Source organism: Erythrolamprus reginae, chromosome Z (assembly GCF_031021105.1).
Source record: "Erythrolamprus reginae isolate rEryReg1 chromosome Z, rEryReg1.hap1, whole genome shotgun sequence".
NCBI lineage: Eukaryota > Metazoa > Chordata > Lepidosauria > Squamata > Dipsadidae > Erythrolamprus > Erythrolamprus reginae.
Genome location: NC_091963.1, coordinates 150075654 through 150096799, shown reverse-complemented (window position 1 = coordinate 150096799; position 21146 = coordinate 150075654). Strand labels below are relative to the sequence as shown.

Sequence of the window (21146 nt, the reverse complement as noted above, 5' to 3'; positions counted from 1 at the left end):
AACCATCCACCCATCCATGCCTTATCTATCCAATATCCATCTATTTATTTGTTTGTTTGTCTGTATCTATCTATCTATCTATCTGTCTATCTATCTATCTATCTATCTATCTATCTATCAATCTATCTATCTATCTATTTATCTACCTACCTATCTATCTATCACTATCCATCTCACTATCTATCATTTATGAATCAGCCATCCATCCAGGAATTATCTATCCAACATCTATTATCTCTGTCTGTCTGTCTATCCATCCATCACACTATCCATCATTTATCAATCAGCCATCCATCCAGGCATTATCTATCTAACATCTATCATCTCTCTCTCTCTATGTCTCTCTCTCTCTTTCTAATCTATCATTCTATCTTTCCATCATTTATCAATCATCTATTCATCTGTCTATCTATACATTTTATCATCTACCTACCTACCTACCCACCTACCCATCCATCCATCCATCCATCCATCCATCCATCCATCCATCCATCCATCCATCATTTATCAATCTTGCATTGGCATCCTTCAGTCTCGAAACACCATGGTATCATGCTCTGGATTCCTCTATCTATCTACCTACCATCTTTACATTTTCAATATAAACGTTCAAAATATTGGATAAAGGGTTGGACCGGAAGGCCTCCAGGGTCCCCTTCCGGCCCTCTGAGTCCTCTTTCTCCTTCTAGCTACATGGAGGTGGCCAACAACGCCCAGAAGGAGGAGACAGTGTTGAGTATCCAGTTTGTGCTGCTGGACTGCTCCCACCTCAAGGCCGCCGTGGTCCAGCACTGCAACGAATGGCAGAACAAGCTGACCAACCTGCTGAAGGAGATGGCCACCGGACGCTTGCGGGAGTTGACCGCCTACCTGCAGGACAACGCAGCCGAGTGAGTGGACTCTCGCTGTCAATCCCCCCTCCCTTCCCTCTCTTTCCCCGCCTCTTCCCGGCATAAAAGAGCAGCGTGGTGGGCTTGGGGGGTTTAAGACGCTGGGCAAGTCGGCAGCTCAGGTTTGAGACCTGAGTCCCATGCGATGGTGTGAGCTCCCGGTTGTTCACTCCAGCTCCAGCCTGTTCTGTCCGGCCGGATCAATTATCAGAAATATAGACCACACACGTTGTTTCCAAAATACCCATAGGCAAAGTCTATTGGTGACACAATTTCTGCAATACAAGGGATAATGCAAAGAAGAAAATGCTGGTTGCCATTTTCTAATAGGCAGGAGATAAGAAAAGTCCAGGATGTGAGTCATAAATCTCCACTAACGATATGTCTCTGTTTTTTAACTAAATTCACAGTCCAGATAATTTAACAGCGTATGCAACAGGCAGGAATCGAAGTCCATGAAAACAGAAGAAGTCTCTTAGTTCTAAGGCAGCTTCCTCCATGATAGGGAATGTTGTATGCCACACCCCCTTTCAGACTGTCATTATATACTGCCAAGGTGTTGTATGCCACACCCCCATCAGACTGTCCTTATATACTGCCAAGGTTTGGCCAAATGTCCCACAGATCTATTTGAGGATCCATTCTAATGAGATCTCATGCCTCGATCTCATTCTCCTTACTCCTGCATCTAACAGGGGGTCCTGATCTCAAAGTCCCCATCGACCTCTGAGTCAGACAATACCACAATTGGTGGTTCTACAGTCTGTGGTGGCTCCCCAGTCTCCAACTCCCCTTTCACTGTCAGACTCGGATGGCAAGAACACTGGCTTGCGATGCCAGTACTCATCCCGCCTCCTGGTCCTCAAAATCAGTGACCAGCTGAGCCGGATGTGGACCACTCACAACACTGCCAACCTTGCAGTTCGAAAGCATGCAAATGTGAATAGATCAATAGGTACCCCCTTCGGTGGGAAGGTAGATTAGATTAGATTAGATTTATTGGATTTATATGCCGCCCCTCTCCGCAGACTCGGGGCGGCTCACAACAATGGCAAAAACATATTTAGCAATCTAAATTACAGTTTTAGGTTAAAAAAATTCATAAAAGCAACTCCAATATATATAAAAAACAAGCACACAATCAATCATACACCAAATTTAAATCGTATCCATTCACTTCATACATACTATAATCCCACCCACCCATCCCATTCCATTCACCATCCCCCTCCCACCCACCCCCATTTATTTCATTCCCATAATTATAATAATCCATTGCTAAAAAACCCTAATAATTAATTTAAAAATAAATTACTTAAAAACACTAATAGTATAGCCCAATTCACTCATAACATCAATAATTTAACCCACTAAAATCAATTAATTAAAAAGACAGTAAACATAAAAACATATAACACATGGACGAAAATAGTATAGAAGTAATTAATTTGCTAATACTGTAGTTCTTAAAAGGGGAAATAGCAAAAGTAAAGAGCAAAAAGCAGTAGCAAGGGGGCGCCAGACTCCCAAGTTGATTAGGCTGATTAGTTCTCAAAGTTCTGGATGCCTCGAATATCGGTATCTGAATCTCAGAGTATAAATACAGTTTGGTCTTCCTAGAACTGGTCAAGATCAGTGACCAGTACTGTAAAGGTAACAGCATAATGACATCGTGCCAGCCAGCCAACCTGCAGAAATGTCTTTGGACAGCGCCGGGGAGGGAACATCGCCCCCTACAGGCAGCCGCAACTAGGGCAGTCAAATCCCTCACCTGGCCTAACACGCCCCTTTCGCCCTGCAGCGTCAGCCGCCCCCCGCAGACCCTGGAGGAGCTGAGCCGGAGCCTCCAGCTGCACGAGACCCTGCAGAACGACCTGCTGAAGATCGAGGGGCAGATCCCCCCCATCCACGAGCAGTTTGCCATCCTGGAGAAGTACGAGGTGGTGGTGGAAGAGCAGGTAGGTTGTGGGGCTGTGGTGGGGCCCCAAAACGCAGCTTCCCTCCTTCTGCCGAAGATGACCGGCCTCCGTATAGGTCATCCTCAACAGCGATGGTCTGTTTATCATTATTATTATTATTATTATTATTATTATTATTATTATTATTATTTATTAGATTTGTATGCCGCCCCTCTCCGGAGACTCGGAGCGGCTCACAGCAACAAAACAGTACAAATCCAATGGTTAAAACAATTTTAAAACCATTAATATAAAAAACAATCATACGTCTCATGCAAACCATAGTAGTATTGGATTATTATTGTACGCTGTCTTATTATTGCTGTTAGCCGCCCCACGTCTCCGGAGAGGGGTGGCATACAAATCCAATCAATCAATCAATCAATCAATCAATCAATCAATAAATAAATAAATAAATAAATAAAGCGGAAACGGCCCAGGGGAATCAATTTCCCCATGCCTGGCGGCAGAGGTGGGTTTTTAGGAGTTTGCGAAAGGCAAGGAGGGTGGGGCCAATCCTAATCTCCGGGGGGAGTTGGTTCCAGAGGGTCGGGGCCGCCACCGAGAAGGTTCTTCCCCTGGGTCCCGCCAAACAACATTGTTTCGTCAACGGGGCCCGGAGAAGTCCCAACGACAACAGGAGTGGGGGGAAAAGTGACTTACCAGCAGTTGTTGTCACACTTATGACTGTCACAATATTCCCCGTGGTCGGGCAAAGAAAAATTTGCGTTCCTGTCCGTCAACACATTGCAGTATCCTGGGGGTCGTGCGATTGCTGTTAACGGCCTTCTGACAAGCAGAGTCGATGGGAAAGCTGGATTTGCTTAACGGCTGTGAAATTCACTTAATGACCGTGGAGTTTGTCTTAACAACCTTGGCACAAAAAATATCAGAAACAACTCAATTAATGATGCTGAGAAGTGGAAATTCTGGACCTGGGTTTGGTCATAGGTCGAGGATTCCCTGCATTGGATTGGGGGTCGCCTCCTTTCGGGCTCAACGCCGCTCGGTTCCCGTCTCCCCGCCAGGTGTTGCAGCTGCTGGGTGACCTGAATTCGGAGTGGCTGGCCTTCCAGCAGTGCCTCCTGGACAGTGAGACCATGTTGAAGAAGCACAAGGAGAAGTTCAAGACGGGCCTGATCCACTGCGCGGATGACTTCAAGAAGAAGGCCCAGAATCTCCTCCAGGACTTTGACATGAACGGTGAGTGACCGCCTCTCCCTCTCAACCCATCGTCCCCGTCACGGGGACCAAAAAAGGATGGGCCTTCCCTTCAACTGCCCTTTCGGTTCCTTAGGTGGGAGTGGGCTGGCCCCATTTTCTTCTGGGTTTTGGTAGGAAAACGGTAGGGCTGAGAACTTCTGGTTGCCGTCCCCGTTCCTCGAGAGGAAGCCCCACTTGGGTTAGGGAAACTGAAGAGGGCTGGTCCTGTCAGGCACGAAGGACCACATCCGCCCGTGAAGGTCCAGTTAAACCTCTCTATTGCTGAAAGCCCAATGCGCAGGAATCTTCTAACTAAACTACTTTATTGCTAAATACACAGGAATCTTCTAACTAAACTATTGCTAAATACACAGGAATCTTCTAACTAAACTACTTTATTGTTGAAAGCTTATGTATAGGGATCTAACTAAACTATTTGCTAAATACACAGGAATCTTCTAACTAAACTGCTTTATTGCTAAATAGAAATCTTCTAACTAAACTGCTTTATTGCTAAATAGAAATCTTCTAACTAAACTGCTTTATTGCTAAATACACAGGAATCTTCTAACTAAACTACTTTATTGCTAAATAGAAATCTTCTAACTAAACTGCTTTATTGCTAAATAGAAATCTTCTAACTAAACTGCTTTATTGCTAAATAGAAATCTTCTAACTAAACTGCTTTATTGCTAAATTCACAGGAATCTTCTCACTAAACTACTTTATTGCTAAATAGAAATCTTCTAACTAAACTGCTTTATTGCTAAATAGAAATCTTCTAACTAAACTGCTTTATTGCTAAATACACAGGAATCTTCTAACTAAACTACTTTATTGCTAAATAGAAATCTTCTAACTAAACTGCTTTATTGCTAAATACACAGGAATCTTCTAACTAAACTACTTTATTGCTAAATAGAAATCTTCTAACTAAACTGCTTTATTGCTAAATAGAAATCTTCTAACTAAACTGCTTTATTGCTAAATAGAAATCTTCTAACTAAACTGCTTTATTGCTAAATAGAAATCTTCTAACTAAACTGCTTTATTGCTAAATACACAGGAATCTTCTAACTAAACTGCTTTATTGCTAAATAGAAATCTTCTAACTAAACTGCTTTATTGCTAAATACACAGGAATCTTCTAACTAAACTGCTTTATTGCTAAATTCACAGGAATCTTCTCACTAAACTGCTTTATTGCTAAATAGAAATCTTCTAACTAAACTGCTTTATTGCTAAATATACAGGAATCTTCTAACTAAACTGCTTTATTGCTAAATACACAGGAATCTTTTAACTAAACTGCTTTATTGCTAAATTCACAGGAATCTTCTAACTAAACTGCTTTATTGCTAAATATACAGGAATCTTCTAACTAAACTGCTTTATTGCTAAATTCACAGGAATCTTCTAACTAAACTGCTTTATTGCTAAATAGAAATCTTCTAACTAAACTGCTTTATTGCTAAATACACAGGAATCTTCTAACTAAACTGCTTTATTGCTAAATTCACAGGAATCTTCTCACTAAACTGCTTTATTGCTAAATAGAAATCTTCTAACTAAACTGCTTTATTGCTAAATATACAGGAATCTTCTAACTAAACTGCTTTATTGCTAAATACACAGGAATCTTTTAACTAAACTGCTTTATTGCTAAATACACAGGAATCTTCTAACTAAACTGCTTTATTGCTAAATATACAGGAATCTTCTAACTAAACTGCTTTATTGCTAAATATACAGGAATCTTTTAACTAAACTGCTTTATTGCTAAATTCACAGGAATCTTCTAACTAAACTGCTTTATTGCTAAATACACAGGAATCTTTTAACTAAACTGCTTTATTGCTAAATTCACAGGAATCTTCTAACTAAACTGCTTTATTGCTAAATACACAGGAATCTTCTAACTAAACTGCTTTATTGCTAAATTCACAGGAATCTTCTAACTAAACTGCTTTATTGCTAAATATACAGGAATCTTCTAACTAAACTGCTTTATTGCTAAATATACAGGAATCTTCTAACTAAACTGCTTTATTGCTAAATATACAGGAATCTTTTAACTAAACTGCTTTATTGCTAAATATACAGGAATCTTCTAACTAAACTGCTTTATTGCTAAATTCACAGGAATCTTCTCACTAAACTACCGGTACTTTATTGCTAAATAGAAATCTTCTAACTAAACTGCTTTATTGCTAAATATACAGGAATCTTCTAACTAAACTGCTTTATTGCTAAATACACAGGAATCTTTTAACTAAACTGCTTGATTGCTAAATACACAGGAATCTTCTCACCTGCAGATGCTAGAGTTCGATTAAGGTCTTATGGATTCAAGGGAGGTTGGACTTCGTTCGTATTGCGTTTATGTATAGGATGCTAATAGGCTAATTCCCATTTTGACACCGCCCTCCCTTCTGCCACTCATCTAAATGAAAAGGATACGCCCCACCCTGGCCCAGCTTCACCTGTCTTTGACCCACAGCAGCCTTCTCACCAGCGGAAGCCTGTTGTGTTTGGATCGGGAGTCATCGCTCATCCCCCAGAGATAGCCCGGAAGTCACCCATGTCTTCTGTCCTTCTCCACTGGCAGGTCCCTTCACCAGTGCCGTCTCGGCTGATGCTGCCCTGGAGCAGATCATGGCCATGAGGCAGTTACTGGCGACCATGAAGGAGGAGGAGAACGCCCTACGCTCCAACCTGGGCATCTTCAAGATTGACCAGCCGGCCTCCAAAGACCTTCAGAAGCTGGAGAGGGTGAGGAGGACCTGATGATAATGATGATGATGATGATGATGATAATAACAACAACAACAATAATAACAACAACAAACACAGAGTTGGAAGGGACCTTGGAGGTCTTCTAGTCCAACCCCCTGGTTAGGCAGGAAACCCTACACTACTTCAGACAGATGGTTATCCAACATCTGCTTAAAAACCTCCAGTGTTGGAGCATTCACAACCTGGAGGCAAGCTGTTCCACTGGTCAATTGTTCTAACTGTCAGGAAATTTTCTCCTTAGTTCTAAGTTGCTTCTCTCCTTGTTTAGTTTCCACCCATTGATTTTGATTCTGCCCTTGGGTGCTTTGGAGAATAGCTTGAGTCCCTCTTCTTTGGGGCAAACCATGAGATACTGGAAGATTGCTATCATGTCTCCCCTGGTCCTTCTTTTCATTAAACTACACATAAACCCAGTTCCTGCAACCGTTCTTCATATATTTCAGCCTCCAGTCCCCTAATCATCTTTGTCGCTCTTCTCGGCACTTTTTCTAGAGTCTCAATGTCCTTTTTGCATCATGGATGCCGTATTCCAAGTGTGGCCTCACCAAGGCCTTGTAAAGTGGCATTAACCCTTCGCCTGGCCTGGATTCTCTCTGTTAATGCAGCCTAGAACTGTGTTGGCTTTTCTGGCAGCTGCTGCACACAGCTGGCTCAAAACTCACTTCACACTGCTGGCTTCTCCCGTTGGCCTTCTCCCGTAGAGAAGATCTCAGAGGCCGAGAATCGGGCTGACTAACGCAGCGTCTTGCCTTCTCTTGGGCTCTGCAGGAACTGGATTATATCCAGCAAGTCTGGGAGATCACCAAGGAATGGGAGGTCCACTGGGAGGAGTGGAAGAACGGGAGCTTCAAGACCTTGAAGACGGAGGTGATGGAGAACACGGCCTTCGCACTCTTCCGGAAGCTGAACAAGCTGAGCAAGGAGCTTAAGGCAAGCGGGGGGCTTTGCAGTGGGGAAAGGGGGGAAGAAGGAGATGGTGGAGGTTGGGGTCTTTGGACCTGGGGTCAAAGCTCAACTGAATTGAAACGAGGAACCATGAAGAAGGTTCCCACCAACACTGAGAGTGCAAGTCACCAGTAGACTCCTTCCGAAAATTCAAGGGTACAAATTGCAGACACACACACGTTTGAAAATTCAAAACAATGTTCTTTATCACTGTTGGTTTGTCTCGGTATAGCTAGGCTATGAAACCTTCAACCTCATCGAGCAGAGAATTTTAACAGAGTGGGGATGTGTGATAAAGCCAAGAGACAGACTTAGTTAAATAAGAACTAACAATCCCAAAATTCAAAATAAACTAAGCACTCTTTTTGTATTGCAAAGAGCACTCTTCCCAAAACAACCGGGTAGTCTGTACAATTTCCCTTAAGCAGTCATTAAATACTTAGCTAGCAGCTGTGAAGAAACTTCACACCTTCTTCTTCCAATGAAGTGAGACACACACACATGCACACACATTGCTCTGCTTTGTTTTCAAAGGCGTGAAAAAAATCAACAAACAAAGTCCAGAAAACAGCAACACACGATTCATGAAGAACTGCGATCAGATACTCTTCCACAACAGCCAAACCCACACGCTGCTATTTATAGCAGCAGCCCTAATTACAGCAGCCCCACCCAACCACAGGTGGCCTCATTTTCTCTTGTAATAATCCTTCAGTTGTTGTCCCCTATGCATCACTCTACGCATGCGTGGATGTGTCATTAATTCTTGTTCAGAATCTGCGGAGAGGGGCGGCATACAAATCTAAATAATAAATAAAATAAAAATAAATAAAGATGATGCAGATGATTGATCTCCTCCTGGGCTGTCTGCCAAACTCCCCCTCTTCCCTGTCACACGCTGCCTTGGTCAGAGGAGGCTTCGTCGGCAGATTCCATCGGGAGCAAAACAGGTCTGCGGCATGTGGTTGTCTCCCGCACATCCACCTGCACATTCCTTGGGGCAGGAGCTGGGCCAGAGCTAACCACAACGATGTCAAGGTTCCGTCAAACTAGAATCCGAGTCAAATTTGTTCCTCAAAGTTCCGATTCATTGACGGAGCCATCCTGGCACCTACACGGGGAAGCCTGAATCCGAGTTTCCCACCCAGTTGAAAGTTCACATCCCTTGACACACACACACACAACCCACAAACTTATCATGCTGCCCACTCAGACTATACCTGCTTGGCCAGTCCTCCTTCTGCTTCCGCCCAGTTGGGTGGGCATAGGATGGCCTTGAACCCCTCGAAAGAAGGCTCTGTGGCTGCTGCCTCTGTCCCCCCATGAAAATCACCCCACCCAAGTTCCCATCAACACCAGTCCTTCTATAGATAATGTGACAAGCTTTCATTTCTCACCAACTCCTGCACCGGCTTGACACTTCGCTCCCTTCTAGCCCTGATGATGTTACCTAGTGGGGTCATGAAAAGTCTACAAGTAAACCACCCAGCTCAGAGAACGGCAAAGACCCCCACAGTCCTCCTCCTCCTCTCCAAACCCAACTCCCTTCTAGCCCTGCTGATGTTACCTAGTGGGGTCAGGAAACGGCTGCAACAGTGGTGGGATTCAATTTTTTAAAACTGCCAGCTTTGTGGGTGTGGCTTGGTGGACGTGGCAGGGGAAGGTTACTGCAAAATCCCCATTCCCTCCCAATCAGCTGGGACTTGGGAGGCGGAGAATAGATGGGGCGGGGCCAGTCAGAGGTGCTAATTACCGGTTCTCTGAACTACTCAAAATCTTCCACTACCGGTTCTAACTGGTCAGCACCTGCTGAATCCCACCTCTGATCGTAGAGCTTCGAGACGTTGAAGTCAGCCCCAGTCCAGAAAATGCTTCCTTATTTCCATCATTGAATGAGTGTTTGCCTCCCTTTTTGTGACCAAAGGACCGAAACTGGGAAATAATCGATACTTCCAAGGCCAAGATTGAGCAGTTCAAGAGGACCATGCCTTTGATCACGGACCTCCGGAACCCAGCTTTGCGAGAGAGGTAGGCGGCTGGAGTTAGGCCAGGAATCACAGTCATGGGCTGGCCGAGTGGAGCGACTCCAGCCTTGGTCTTGGGACCAGGAGAACTTTGACCAAGGATGGATGGATGGATAGTGATAGGGATAGATATAGATAGATATATGGATGGATGGATGGATGGATGGATGGAGAGAGAGAGAGAGAGATGACGGATGGATAGATAGATAAATAGAATAGTTGATGATGATAGAGAGAGAGAGAGAGAGAGAGACAGAAAGAGAGGATGATTGATATAGGCCTGATCAATAGATGGATGGATGGATGGATAGATAGGTCGATATAGATGGATGGGTAGGTAGGTAGGTAGGTAGATAGATAGATAGATAGATAGATAGATAGATAGATAGATAGATAGATAGAATAGTTTATAATGATAGAGAGAGATGATCGATATAGGCATGATCGATAGATGGATGGATGAATAGACAGACAGACAGATAAATAGAATAGATAATGATATAGAGACACACACACAGAGAGTTGATCAATATAGGCATGGTCAATAGATGGATGGATGGGGGGATGGGCAGAAAGACAGACAGACAGAATAGTTGATAATGATAGACACACAGAGAGAGATGATCGATGTAGGCATGATCAATAGATGGATAGGTAGATAGATAGAGAGTGAGATAGAATGTTTGATGATGATAGACAGACAGGTACAGAGATAGGTGATAAATATAAGCATGATAGATAGATAGATGGATAGATGTATGGATGTACGGATGTACAGACAGGCAAGATAGATAGATGAGAGAGAGAGAGAGAGAGACTCTTTCATCCATCCATCCATCCATCCATTCATTCCTGGTTACCTGCAGACACTGGGACCAGGTGAAGGACTTGGTCCTTCGGACGTTCGACCAAGACGCCGAGGACTTCCGACTGGAAAATATCATCGAGTTGGGCTTGGACAAACACGTGGAGAAGATTGCTGAGATTTCTTCCTCAGCCACCAAGGAACTGGCCATCGAGCAGGTAAGCGCCTTCTGCTTCCGTTGACCAGCAGTCCACTCCGCCGAACTGCCCCTTCTTCAGACGAGAGCCTGAGGACTGGTTTTCAGGAGGCTCTTTGACTTCCATGAAACTCTTCTTGCCTGTCCTGTTGGGAAGCCCCTGCAAGCATTGAGGGAGGAAGGGATGAATGTCTTCTCCTCCCGTCCTTCTCCTCCCAGGCTCTTGAGAACATTGCCAAGACCTGGGCTGCCACCTCGTTGGACATTGTGCCGTACAAAGACAAAGGACACCACCGGATCAGGTAGGTGGGTTGGGTTCAAGGTGGGGAGAAGGACGTCCATGTAGCATGGATTCCCCTGGGCCGTTTCCGCTTTATGTATGGTCTGTATGGGAAGTATGATTGTTTTTATATTAAGGGTTTTTAATTGTTTTAAGTATTGGATTTGTACTGTTTCTTGTTGTGAGCTGATCTGAGTCTTCGGAGAGGGGCGGCATAAAAAATCTAATAATAATAATAATAATAATAATAATAATAATAATAATAATAATCAGGGAATGGTAGCAGTGAGGGGCTCTTGCAGGTACGGTCAGGTACACAGAAACGGTAGAAAAAAATTGAATTTTTTTCTTTTTTTGCCTTCTGGGCTCTGGATATATTTTTCCTATTGCAGTAAATGAGGTTGAATGTGTTTAGAAGAGCTGTGCGTGTGTGCGTGTGTACATACACATACAGTTTATATAATGTATATTTTTGTGTGCCTGTGTGTATTATGTATGTACACATAGGGCCTGTATACATAAAATTAAATAGTATATTTTGGGTGTTGAGTAATAGTCAATAGAAAGGGAAATTGTGTCTCTTTGAGGAGAGACCAGGCACCCGAACCCTTGACGTGAGTGTTGTCAAGTTAGCATCCTTTAAGCCAGTCACATGACCTTTAAGCCACCCCCTGCGGTCACATGAACATCAAGCCACTCCCACCTGGTCACATGGCTGGCAAGCCACACCCACAAAATAAGCCATGCCCACAGTTCGGTAGTAAAAAAAAATGCAGCCTTTCACTGCCCGGTAGATGACCCTGTGGGCTTTGGACACACCAGGTTAACACTCTACGGTCGTGATGCTGAACCTATGGCGCAAGTGCCATAGGTGACACCTGGAGACATATTGGAGGGCACGTGAGATTTTTCCATGTATCAGCTTCACACGCGCAGCTGGTTTTTTTGGCCTCGGAAAAGGCTGTTTCGTCCTGTGGACGCTTCAAGGAAGCTCCCCTGAAGCCCCGGAGGCAAAAAAGTCCCTCAATGGACAAACCGGAAGTTCAGAAAAAACGCACTTCCTGTTTTCCCACTGTGCTGTTTTTTTGCACCCTGGAGGGTTCGGGGAAGCTTCCCTGAAGCCTCTGGAGTGCAAAAAACAGCACAGCAGGAAAACAGGAAGTGCGTTTTTTCTGAACTTCTGGTTTGCCCATTTGGGCATGTTTTTTTCATATGCCAGCAGTGGTGGATTCTTACCGATGCGGTCCAAAGAACCTCACGGGTATGAACCCACTGATTTCTGGTGATTCCCCCCCACCCCCGTGTCTCCGTGGGGAAGAAGCCCTCAGCTGTGCTTCGGACGAAGAATAAAGATGGCGGGCATTGTTCTGGTTTCTGGTAGAAGTTTAGTAATTACAAATAACTCTCATTAAATGCATCATTTCATGAATAAAGCAACTCCGTTTATTTCTCTGCTCTCCTGTACTTCAACACATTCCAGACATCAGTCGGTCCATTATCTCTCTCTTAGCCGCATTTCTCACATTTCTCTTCCTGCTTCACTTAAACGAGATTTATTTTCCTAACTACATCGCTTTAAAAAAGACAGCAGCACTAACTAAATACAATACAAAATACTTTGGCTTACTCTAGCGTGGCGAAAACACCTCCATATTTCTTTTCAGCAACATTGAAACTCCACCCTTCTTCTCCACTAGCCCCCGGACGTGCCAATTACCTCACTACAGTATTTAACCCATTCCTCTCCTTAATATCTTCTTCCAGACACCTGTTCTCTACGTTTTTGGGCCCTTCTGAATTTACGGTTTACCCAGCGAGCGTCTGATTCTCCCTCGCCAGATCCTGAACTCATAGCCCCATCCTGTGGCTGGCCTCCCACCTGTTCTACTACCTGTAACCCAGGGCCCCCCACTACTTCATAAACACTATCTGAATCTGAGTCCTCAATATCTTCATCATCCTCCAACTGATCAGGAGTATGTACAACAGGCAGGAGGCCTTCTTCCGACACAGAGACACCAAGGGCAAAAACCTCCTGAAAATCAGTGGGTTTTGTTTATTTATTTATTTATTAGATTTGTATGCCGCCCCTCTCCGAAGACTCGGAGCATCTCACAGCAGAAATACATAATACAAATCCGATGATTAAAACAGGAAAACAGTTAAAAACCCTCGATTTAAAAACACTCATACAACCCAAACAAACCATACATAAAACGGAGCGGCCAAGGGGAATCAATTTCCCCATCCCTGGAGTTTGCGAAAGGCAAGGAGGGTGGGGGCAGTCCTAATCTCCAGAGGGAGTTGAATCCAGAGGGTTGGGGCCGCCACAGAGAAGGTTCTTCCCCTGTGTCCTGCCAGCTCTCTGGACCGTATTCGTAGGAACCCACCACTGCCTGCCATGCTTCAGAAAGGCCTGTGTGTATGCGTGGGGGCAGCGGGCGGGGGGGGTTGCACATGTGTTGGGGAGGGAAGGGGTTTGGGCACGTGCTAGCTCATGCCAGCCCACATACAACTCATGCTAGCCCACGTATACACATCTCCTTTTGGCACGTGAACCAAAAAGGTTTCGCCATCACAGCCCTACAGTATCTGAAGGACCAACATCAGCTGCCCCCCCCCTCCCAAGTGCAGAACGAAGACTCTGGGTGGGGCTCTTCTCTCCCCAGAAATCACAATGGCCATGTTGGCTTCTGGAAGGAATTCCATGCGGTGGTGGTTACCATCATCAAAGGTTTCCTAGGTTTGGACTGAGACAGGGCAGCTAAAGGCCGCCTTCTCTTGAACCCTTTTCTGGTGTCCGAATTTGGTTCAAGGGAGGTTGAAGGACTCCACAGTTTTCAACCTCTAGTATCCTCTGTAGAAGGTCTTCTGAGGTCCACGTGAGTTCCAAAATCTCATGAGAGGAACGAGGGCATGTAGAATTGCGTGACACGTCTTTTAGCTTGACCAAGCGTTTGTGTAGTACATAACTTTGGTCGTAGGACGGGAATGGCAGAGGTCCTGTCTCCAGAACGGTCTCTTCCGACTCGGGGGTCCTCCACTGCCAGTACTAGGCCTCCTCTTGAGGTCCTTCATTCTCTTCCTGCAGAGGAACCGAGGACGTATTCCAGGCGCTGGATGACAACCAGGTGGCCTTGTCCACCATGAAGGCTTCGCGCTTTGTGAAGCCCTTTGAGAAGGACGTGGACCGGTGGGAGCGCTGCCTCTCGCTCATCCTGGAGGTGATCGAGATGATGCTGACCGTCCAGCGGCAGTGGATGTACCTGGAGGTGAGGTTCCGAATGGGACGTCACCCCATATCGTCTCTTTTGGTGGGGCAGTAGACCACTGTGGGGGCGATGAGGGACACTGAGGGGAGGAACCAGACCTACCCAGCTGCCTCTCGCCATGAATGGGCCTCGTGCCTTACAAATCCAGATGTGCCTCTCCTTCCATCTCCAGAACATCTTCTTGGGGGAAGATATCCGCAAGCAGCTGCCCGGGGAGTCCTCCTCCTTCGACAACATCAACAGCAGCTGGAAGACCATCATGGACCGCTTCGTGAAGGACAATAACGCTCTGCGAGCGACTCATTACCCAGGTTTTATTTATTTATATATTTGTTTGTTTGTTTGAATTTATACCTCTGCACGGACTCGGGATGGCTTAGAACATATAACAGAACAATGCAACATCATAATCCGATTTATTAGAGGTATAACAAGCAGGAAGAGGGAGATTGTGATCCCCTTATATAGAGCGCTGGTGAGACCCCATTTGGAATAATACTGTGTTCAGTTCTGAAGACCTCACCTACAAAAAGATATTGACAAAATTGAACGGGTCCAAAGACGGGCTACAAGAATGGTGGAAGGTCTTAAGCATAAAACGTATCAGGAAAGACTTCATGAACTCAATCTGTATAGTCTGGAGGACAGAAGGAAAAGGGGGGACATGATCGAAACATTTAAATATGTTAAAGGGTTAAATAAGGTCCAGGAGGGAAGTGTTTTTAATAGGAAAGTGAACACAAGAACAAGGAGACACAATCTGAAGTTAGTTGGGGAAAAGATCAAAAGCAACATGAGAAAATATTATTTTACTGAAAGGGTAGTAGATCCTTGGAACAAACTTCCAGCAGACGTGGTAGATAAATCCACAGTAACTGAATGTAAACATGCCTGGGATAAACATAGATCCATCCTAAGATAAAATACAGGAAATAGTATAAAGGCAGACTAGATGGACCCTGAGGTCTTTTTCAGTCGTCAGTCTTCTATGTTTCTATTTAAAACAGTTAATGTAAAGCCCCCGTAGTATTAAAATCAGTCAGCAAACACAACAGAACAAACCTACACTACATTTGTTTGGCCAGGGGACCAGGGTCTAATGGCCCCAAGCCTGGCTGCATAAATGACTCTTAAGACTCTAGTGAAAGGCGAGGAGGGTGGGGGCAGTGTGGATCTCTTGGGGGAGCTGATTCCAGAGGGCAAGGGCCCTCACAGAGAAGGCCCTTCCCCTAGACCCCACCAAGCGACATTGTCTAGTTGTTGGGACCCAGAGAAGTCCGACTCTGTGGGACTTCACCTGTCGCTGGGACTCATGGGGCAGGAGGCGGTCTCGCAAGTAGATTAGATTAGATTTATTGGATTTATATGCCGCCCCTCTCCACAGACTCTGGTCCGATGCCACGTAGGGCTGTAGGTTGGGGTGTTCCACCTTTTGGTCATGGTGGAGGGTTCTACTGGAGACAAGAAGAAGGTCGTAGGAGGTCCTCAGGATCCTGAGACCTCTGAGGAGGACCCGGGAGGCGCTTAGGATTCTTCTTCTGTGCTCCTCCTCCTCCTCCTCCTGCAGGACTCCTGGACAAACTGGTCGACATGAACAGTGCGTTGGAAGACATCCAGAAGTCGCTGGACATGTACCTGGAGACCAAGCGCCACATCTTTCCCCGTTTCTACTTCCTCTCCAACGATGACCTCTTGGAGATCTTGGGCCAGTCCCGTAACCCAGAGGCCGTCCAGCCGCACCTCAAGAAGTGCTTCGACAACATCAAGTGCCTCAAAATCCAGAAGGTAGGATGGGACTCCGCGGAAGGCCCTGGGTCTCCTGCCCACCATCCCTTTGGTTTCTCCAGGGGATAGAACGAAGACGTCCTTGGGTCTAGAACGGCCTAGAACTCAGGAGGAATTTCCTGACCAATCAAGGGGAACGGCTTGCCACCAGAAGTTGTGGGTGCTCCATGACTGGAGGCCTTCAAGAAGGGACCGGGTAGCCCTTTGTCTAAAATGGTGTAGTAGGATCCCCTGCTTAGAAGACCTTCAAGGTCCCATGCAACTCTGATGACAGTGGTTCCTTCTCTTCCTTCCCATGTAATGCTGTTGGTGGCGATGGGTAGTCAGAACTCTGCTTGGGGTTTGGCCCCTTGGGTGGGCCGAAGCCAAAAGGCGGGAGCCTTCCTTGGGGTCAGGAGGCGATGGACCACTTGCGGAGGCTCTTCCTTCTCCTCCCCCTGTTCAGGTTGGGACCAGCCAGCGGTCTGAAGCCCTCGGCATGTTCTCTCTGGATGGGGAATACGTGGACTTCACCCATCCTGTTCTGCTTGAAGGACCCGTGGAGGTGAGCGATTTCTCCCTGGCTTTGCCTGCGATCATTTGATGCCTATGAAGGTGTTGAAGATGCCACCTGGACTTTTGGCCCATCACGGCCTGATGATAGATAGATAGATGGATAGATGGATGGATGGATGGATAGATTAGATAGATAGATAGATAGATAGATAGATAGATAGATAGATAGATAGATAGATAGATAGATAGATAGATAGATAGATAGAACAGTTGATGATAATAGATAGACAGATGGATGGACGGATGGACAGACAGATAAGTCGATGATGCACCACCTGAACCTTTGGCCAATCATGTCCTCTGGCCTCCTGTTCCTTGCTGGATGAATGCTTGAATGGAGCTCAGGATGGTGCTCTGATCTTCTGCCCATCATCACCATGACCTTTCCCAAGCTCCTGGTTGCCCAGATCACGCCTGGTCCTGTTGGACATTGAGAAGGGTGGACGCTGGTCCATGCGCTCCTCTGCTGTACCATGCCACACGGGCAGGGTGGGTGGGCGGACTCCTCCCAGTGGTGACCGAGAATCCTCACCTTCATCCATCCAGGAGTGGCTGTGCGACGTGGAGAGGGCCATGCGCTGGACGTTGAGGGAAGTGCTACGGAACTGCCGGTTGGCACTGAAGAAGATGTTGACCAAGAGAGACAAGTGGGTGAAGGAATGGCCTGGACAGGTGAGCACTCCGGGGTACAGATGGAGTCTCGGGGGCGTTTTGGTGGGCCGTGCTACCAACTCCTGATGTTGACGTCCCCATCCTGCCTTGTAGGGCATCTTTGACCTGAGGCCAAAAGCCAAAAGGGGGGTGGGTGAAGGGAGGGAGGAGGGGGCTGACTCCCCCTAACAGCTGTAACAGGAGTCTCCCGTGAACCCCGCTTTGCCTGATGGGACCTTCTCAAAACGGTTGACGTTGCCACCCTTGAGAGGAGACGTCCGGGGTTGGGGTCGTTTCCTTTTGCTCCCATCCCTTGGCACCCCAGACCGAGTGGCAGAACGGGGGGAGGTGGGTCTCCTTCACTCTACCCCCCTCCAAATTCAACCCTCCTCCCACATGACTTCCGCCAGATGGTGATCACCGCCAGCCAGATCCAGTGGACGACCGACGTCAGCAAGTGCTTGGCCACCTGTAAGGAACGGGGCGAGAAGAAGTACCTCAAAGCCATGAAGAAGAAGCAGGTGAGGCTCTCCGTCTCGCGGCACCTGAGGGCGAAGCCTGCTCTGACCCCCCCTGGCGCAGGCGGTCCTTGACTTTACGACAGTTCATTTAGGGACTTTTTGAAAACGGGTGCGGGGGCCGAGAGGAGCGACCATCGGGAGGCTGTGAGCAGGCGGGGGTGGGAACTTAATCTCCGGTACCAGTGCGGATCCTCACGCAACTCGGGGTGCCCCCGCCCAGTGGGTACACACACATGTCGGAGCGAGATTTGGCTCCTGCGTGTGTGAGAAGACACGCAGGTGTGCGAGATTTTGGTGGGGGGGGGGGTTGCTTCTGCACATGCATAAATCTCGCTCTGACATGCGCACCTGCCCGCCAGTCACCCAGAGTTGTGTGCGTAGCTCCATTTTCACTACCGGAACCCCGTCCCCTCCCCTCATCCAGTTAGGACTTTTGTGATCCTCCCTGAGTCCACGAGGAGAAGGGTGGCCTTTAAATCTAAGTAAACCACCCAACCAACCCAATACTGGCCACAAGTTGGACCCTTAGGTAGAGGCCACTATTTCTTTCTCTCTTTCTCTGGGCATCCTTGTGACCAGAGGGTGGCGCTGCCCCCTGCTGGACATGTGCAGAACCACAGGTGAACTGCAAGTGAAATGGGGGAGGCACAACCAACCAACCAACCCAATACTGGCCACAAGTTGGACCCTTAGGTAGAGGCGGCTATTTCTCTCTCTCTCTCTCTGGGCACAATGAGAATCTATCTGCCGCACAAAACTCCACCCTGGCAACGGGGAAAGGCATCCGGCCAGTAAAACACTCGGCTCTGTTCAGTTGGGGTCGTTAAAAGAAAGTGATTTAGTGACTGTTCAAAATTACAATGGCACTGAAAAGAGTGGGTTAAGGCAGTTTTTCACACTTAACATGGCCACATCCTCGTGGCAAGTGGCTTGTATTTACAACGATCGCAGCGTCTCCCTGGGTCAAGCGATCCTCTTTTGTTGGCCTTCCAACAAGCCAGGTCCATGGGGGACGGAGGGAGCTGGACTCACTTAAAAACCGCATGACTCACTCACTCAGTGATTCACTTAACAACGGTGGCAAGACAAGTGGTAAAAATGGGGGCCGTCCTCTCTTAACAACTGCCTTGCTTAGCAACAGAAACGCTGGGTTGAACTGTGGTCGTAGGTCAAGCTCCACCTACCACCCAATTTCTTTGCCAAATGGGGAAACGTTTTACGTGCAGATTTCCATCAGGAGAGGCCAGAGTGCGAAAGAAGGCCTGAATCACAGGTAGTCCTCGATTTATGACGAGGGAGCCCAAAATGTCCGTGGCTAAGTCTAACTGTTGTTAAATGAATCTTTTCCCCTTTTACGACCTTTCTGGCTGCCAAAAGAGGATCGCGTGATTCCCCAGGACACCATGAGTGTAATAAATATGGGCAGACCTTCCCTTAGCCACCATCTCGCTTAGCGACAGAGATGTCGTGCTCCATCGCGGTCATAAAGTGAGGACCTCCCCCCCCAATCTACTGCTGGACTAGCCTTTGCAGGATCTATAAATATCCTTCTCACAAGCGAGGGTGGGGTACGGCATCATCCCCCTAAGCCAGTTCCCTTCTAGAATTTATTTGTTTGTTTATTTATTTAAAAGGATAGATAGATAGGTAGGTAGGTAGGTAGCTAGGTAGGCAGGCAGGCAGGCAGGCAGGCAGGCAGTTGATTGATTGATTGGTGGCTGGGTGTTTGTTTGTTTGTTTGTTTGTTTGTTTGTTTGTTTGTTTGTTTGATTGATTGATTGATTGATTGATTGATTGATTTGTATGCCGCCCCTCTCCGTAGACTCAGGGCGGCTAACAACAAAAGTGAAACAATATTAACAAATCTAATGTTTAAGTTAAATTAAAAAACCCTGATTTGAGAAACGAATCATACATACAGACATACCAAGCATAAATTTTATAAGCCTAGGGGAAGGGAATATCTCAATTCCCCCATGCCTGACGACAGAGTTGGGTTTTAAGGAGCTTACGAAAGGCAAGGAGGGTGGGGGCAACTCTGATCTCTGGGAGGAGTTGATTCCAGAGGGTCGGGGCCGCCACAGAGAAGGCTCTTCCCCTGTTAAGATAGACTGCAGCTGTACTTGGAGGCTCCACTCAAGAGAAATAGCCGCTGATGGGATTTCTTCTTTTCTTCTCCACCCCCAATGTGGGTGGGTATCTAGATCTCCATGCTCAACAAATACTCGGAGGCCATCCGGGGCACCCTGACCAAAATCATGCGCCTGAAGATCGTGGCGCTAGTGACGGTGGAGGTCCACGCCCGGGACGTCATCGAGAAGCTGTACAAGAGCGGCATGGTGGACGTGACGTCCTTCGAGTGGTTGAGCCAGCTTCGCCTCTACTGGGAGAAGGTGAGGAGCGTGGCGGGGGAGGTGGTAGCGGTCGTGCAAGTGCATGCGTGAACCCATAGGCGTGCAATGCCTAACCTGTGGCGGCAGGGAAGTCTCTCTGCTGCCCTCCGCTGGAGAGGAACCGTCTGCGCGCCGGGAATGCCAGGCTTACCTCCAGCCTTGGGTGCCGCTGCCCCCTGCTGGGCGTGTGCAGAACCGCAGGTGAACTGCAAATGACACCGGGGGGGGGGGGAGGCGCAAAGGACTCTCTCTCACCTCTGGGGTGGTGATTTCTGACAGTCCCAAAATGGGTAAGCAGTGTGGTCGGGCGGTAGGGAAAGCAAGTAGGATGCTTGGCTGCATAGCTAGAGGTATAACAAGCAGGAAGAGGGAGATTGTGATCCCTTATATAGAGCGCTGGTGAGACCACATTTGGAATAATACTGTGTTCAGTTCTGGAGACCTCACCTACAAAAAAAGATGTTGACAAAATTGAACGGGTCCAAAAACGGGCTACAAGAATGGTGGAAGGTCTTAAGCATAAAACGTATCAGGAAAGACTTCATGAACTCAATCTGTATAGTCTGGAGGACAGAAGGAAAAGGGGGGACATGATCGAAACATTTAAATATGTTCAAGGGTTAAATAAGGTTCAGGAGGGAAGTGTTTTTAATAGGAAAGTGAACACAAGAACAAGGGGGCACAATCTGAGGTTAGTTGGGGGAAAGATCAAAAGCAACGTGAGAAAATATTATTTGACTGAAAGAGTAGTAGATCCTTGGAACAAACTTCCAGCAGACGTGGTTGGTAAATCCACAGTAACTGAATGTAAACATGCCTGGGATAAACATAGATCCATTGTAAGATAAAATACAGGAAATAGTATAAGGGCA

At 46.7% G+C, this 21146-nt stretch overlaps 1 protein-coding gene across 1 annotated transcript in view; it reads left to right on the top strand.

Annotated features, from left to right (window-relative positions):
• The first annotated feature begins 688 nt into the window (after positions 1-688).
• The window catches only part of DNAH2 (dynein axonemal heavy chain 2), a 109076-nt gene continuing 88618 nt past the window's right edge, over positions 689-21146 (top strand). The window contains exons 1-15 of the mRNA XM_070728811.1: positions 689-890; positions 2692-2848; positions 3877-4051; positions 6660-6823; positions 7616-7777; positions 9717-9820; positions 10683-10839; positions 11037-11119; positions 14189-14369; positions 14542-14680; positions 15937-16154; positions 16600-16698; positions 17256-17381; positions 17771-17881; positions 20086-20274. Of these exons, the coding sequence (XP_070584912.1) occupies positions 694-890; positions 2692-2848; positions 3877-4051; positions 6660-6823; positions 7616-7777; positions 9717-9820; positions 10683-10839; positions 11037-11119; positions 14189-14369; positions 14542-14680; positions 15937-16154; positions 16600-16698; positions 17256-17381; positions 17771-17881; positions 20086-20274 (2262 nt within the window). The 5' untranslated portion in view covers positions 689-693. The remainder of the gene's footprint in view (positions 891-2691; positions 2849-3876; positions 4052-6659; positions 6824-7615; positions 7778-9716; positions 9821-10682; positions 10840-11036; positions 11120-14188; positions 14370-14541; positions 14681-15936; positions 16155-16599; positions 16699-17255; positions 17382-17770; positions 17882-20085; positions 20275-21146) is intronic.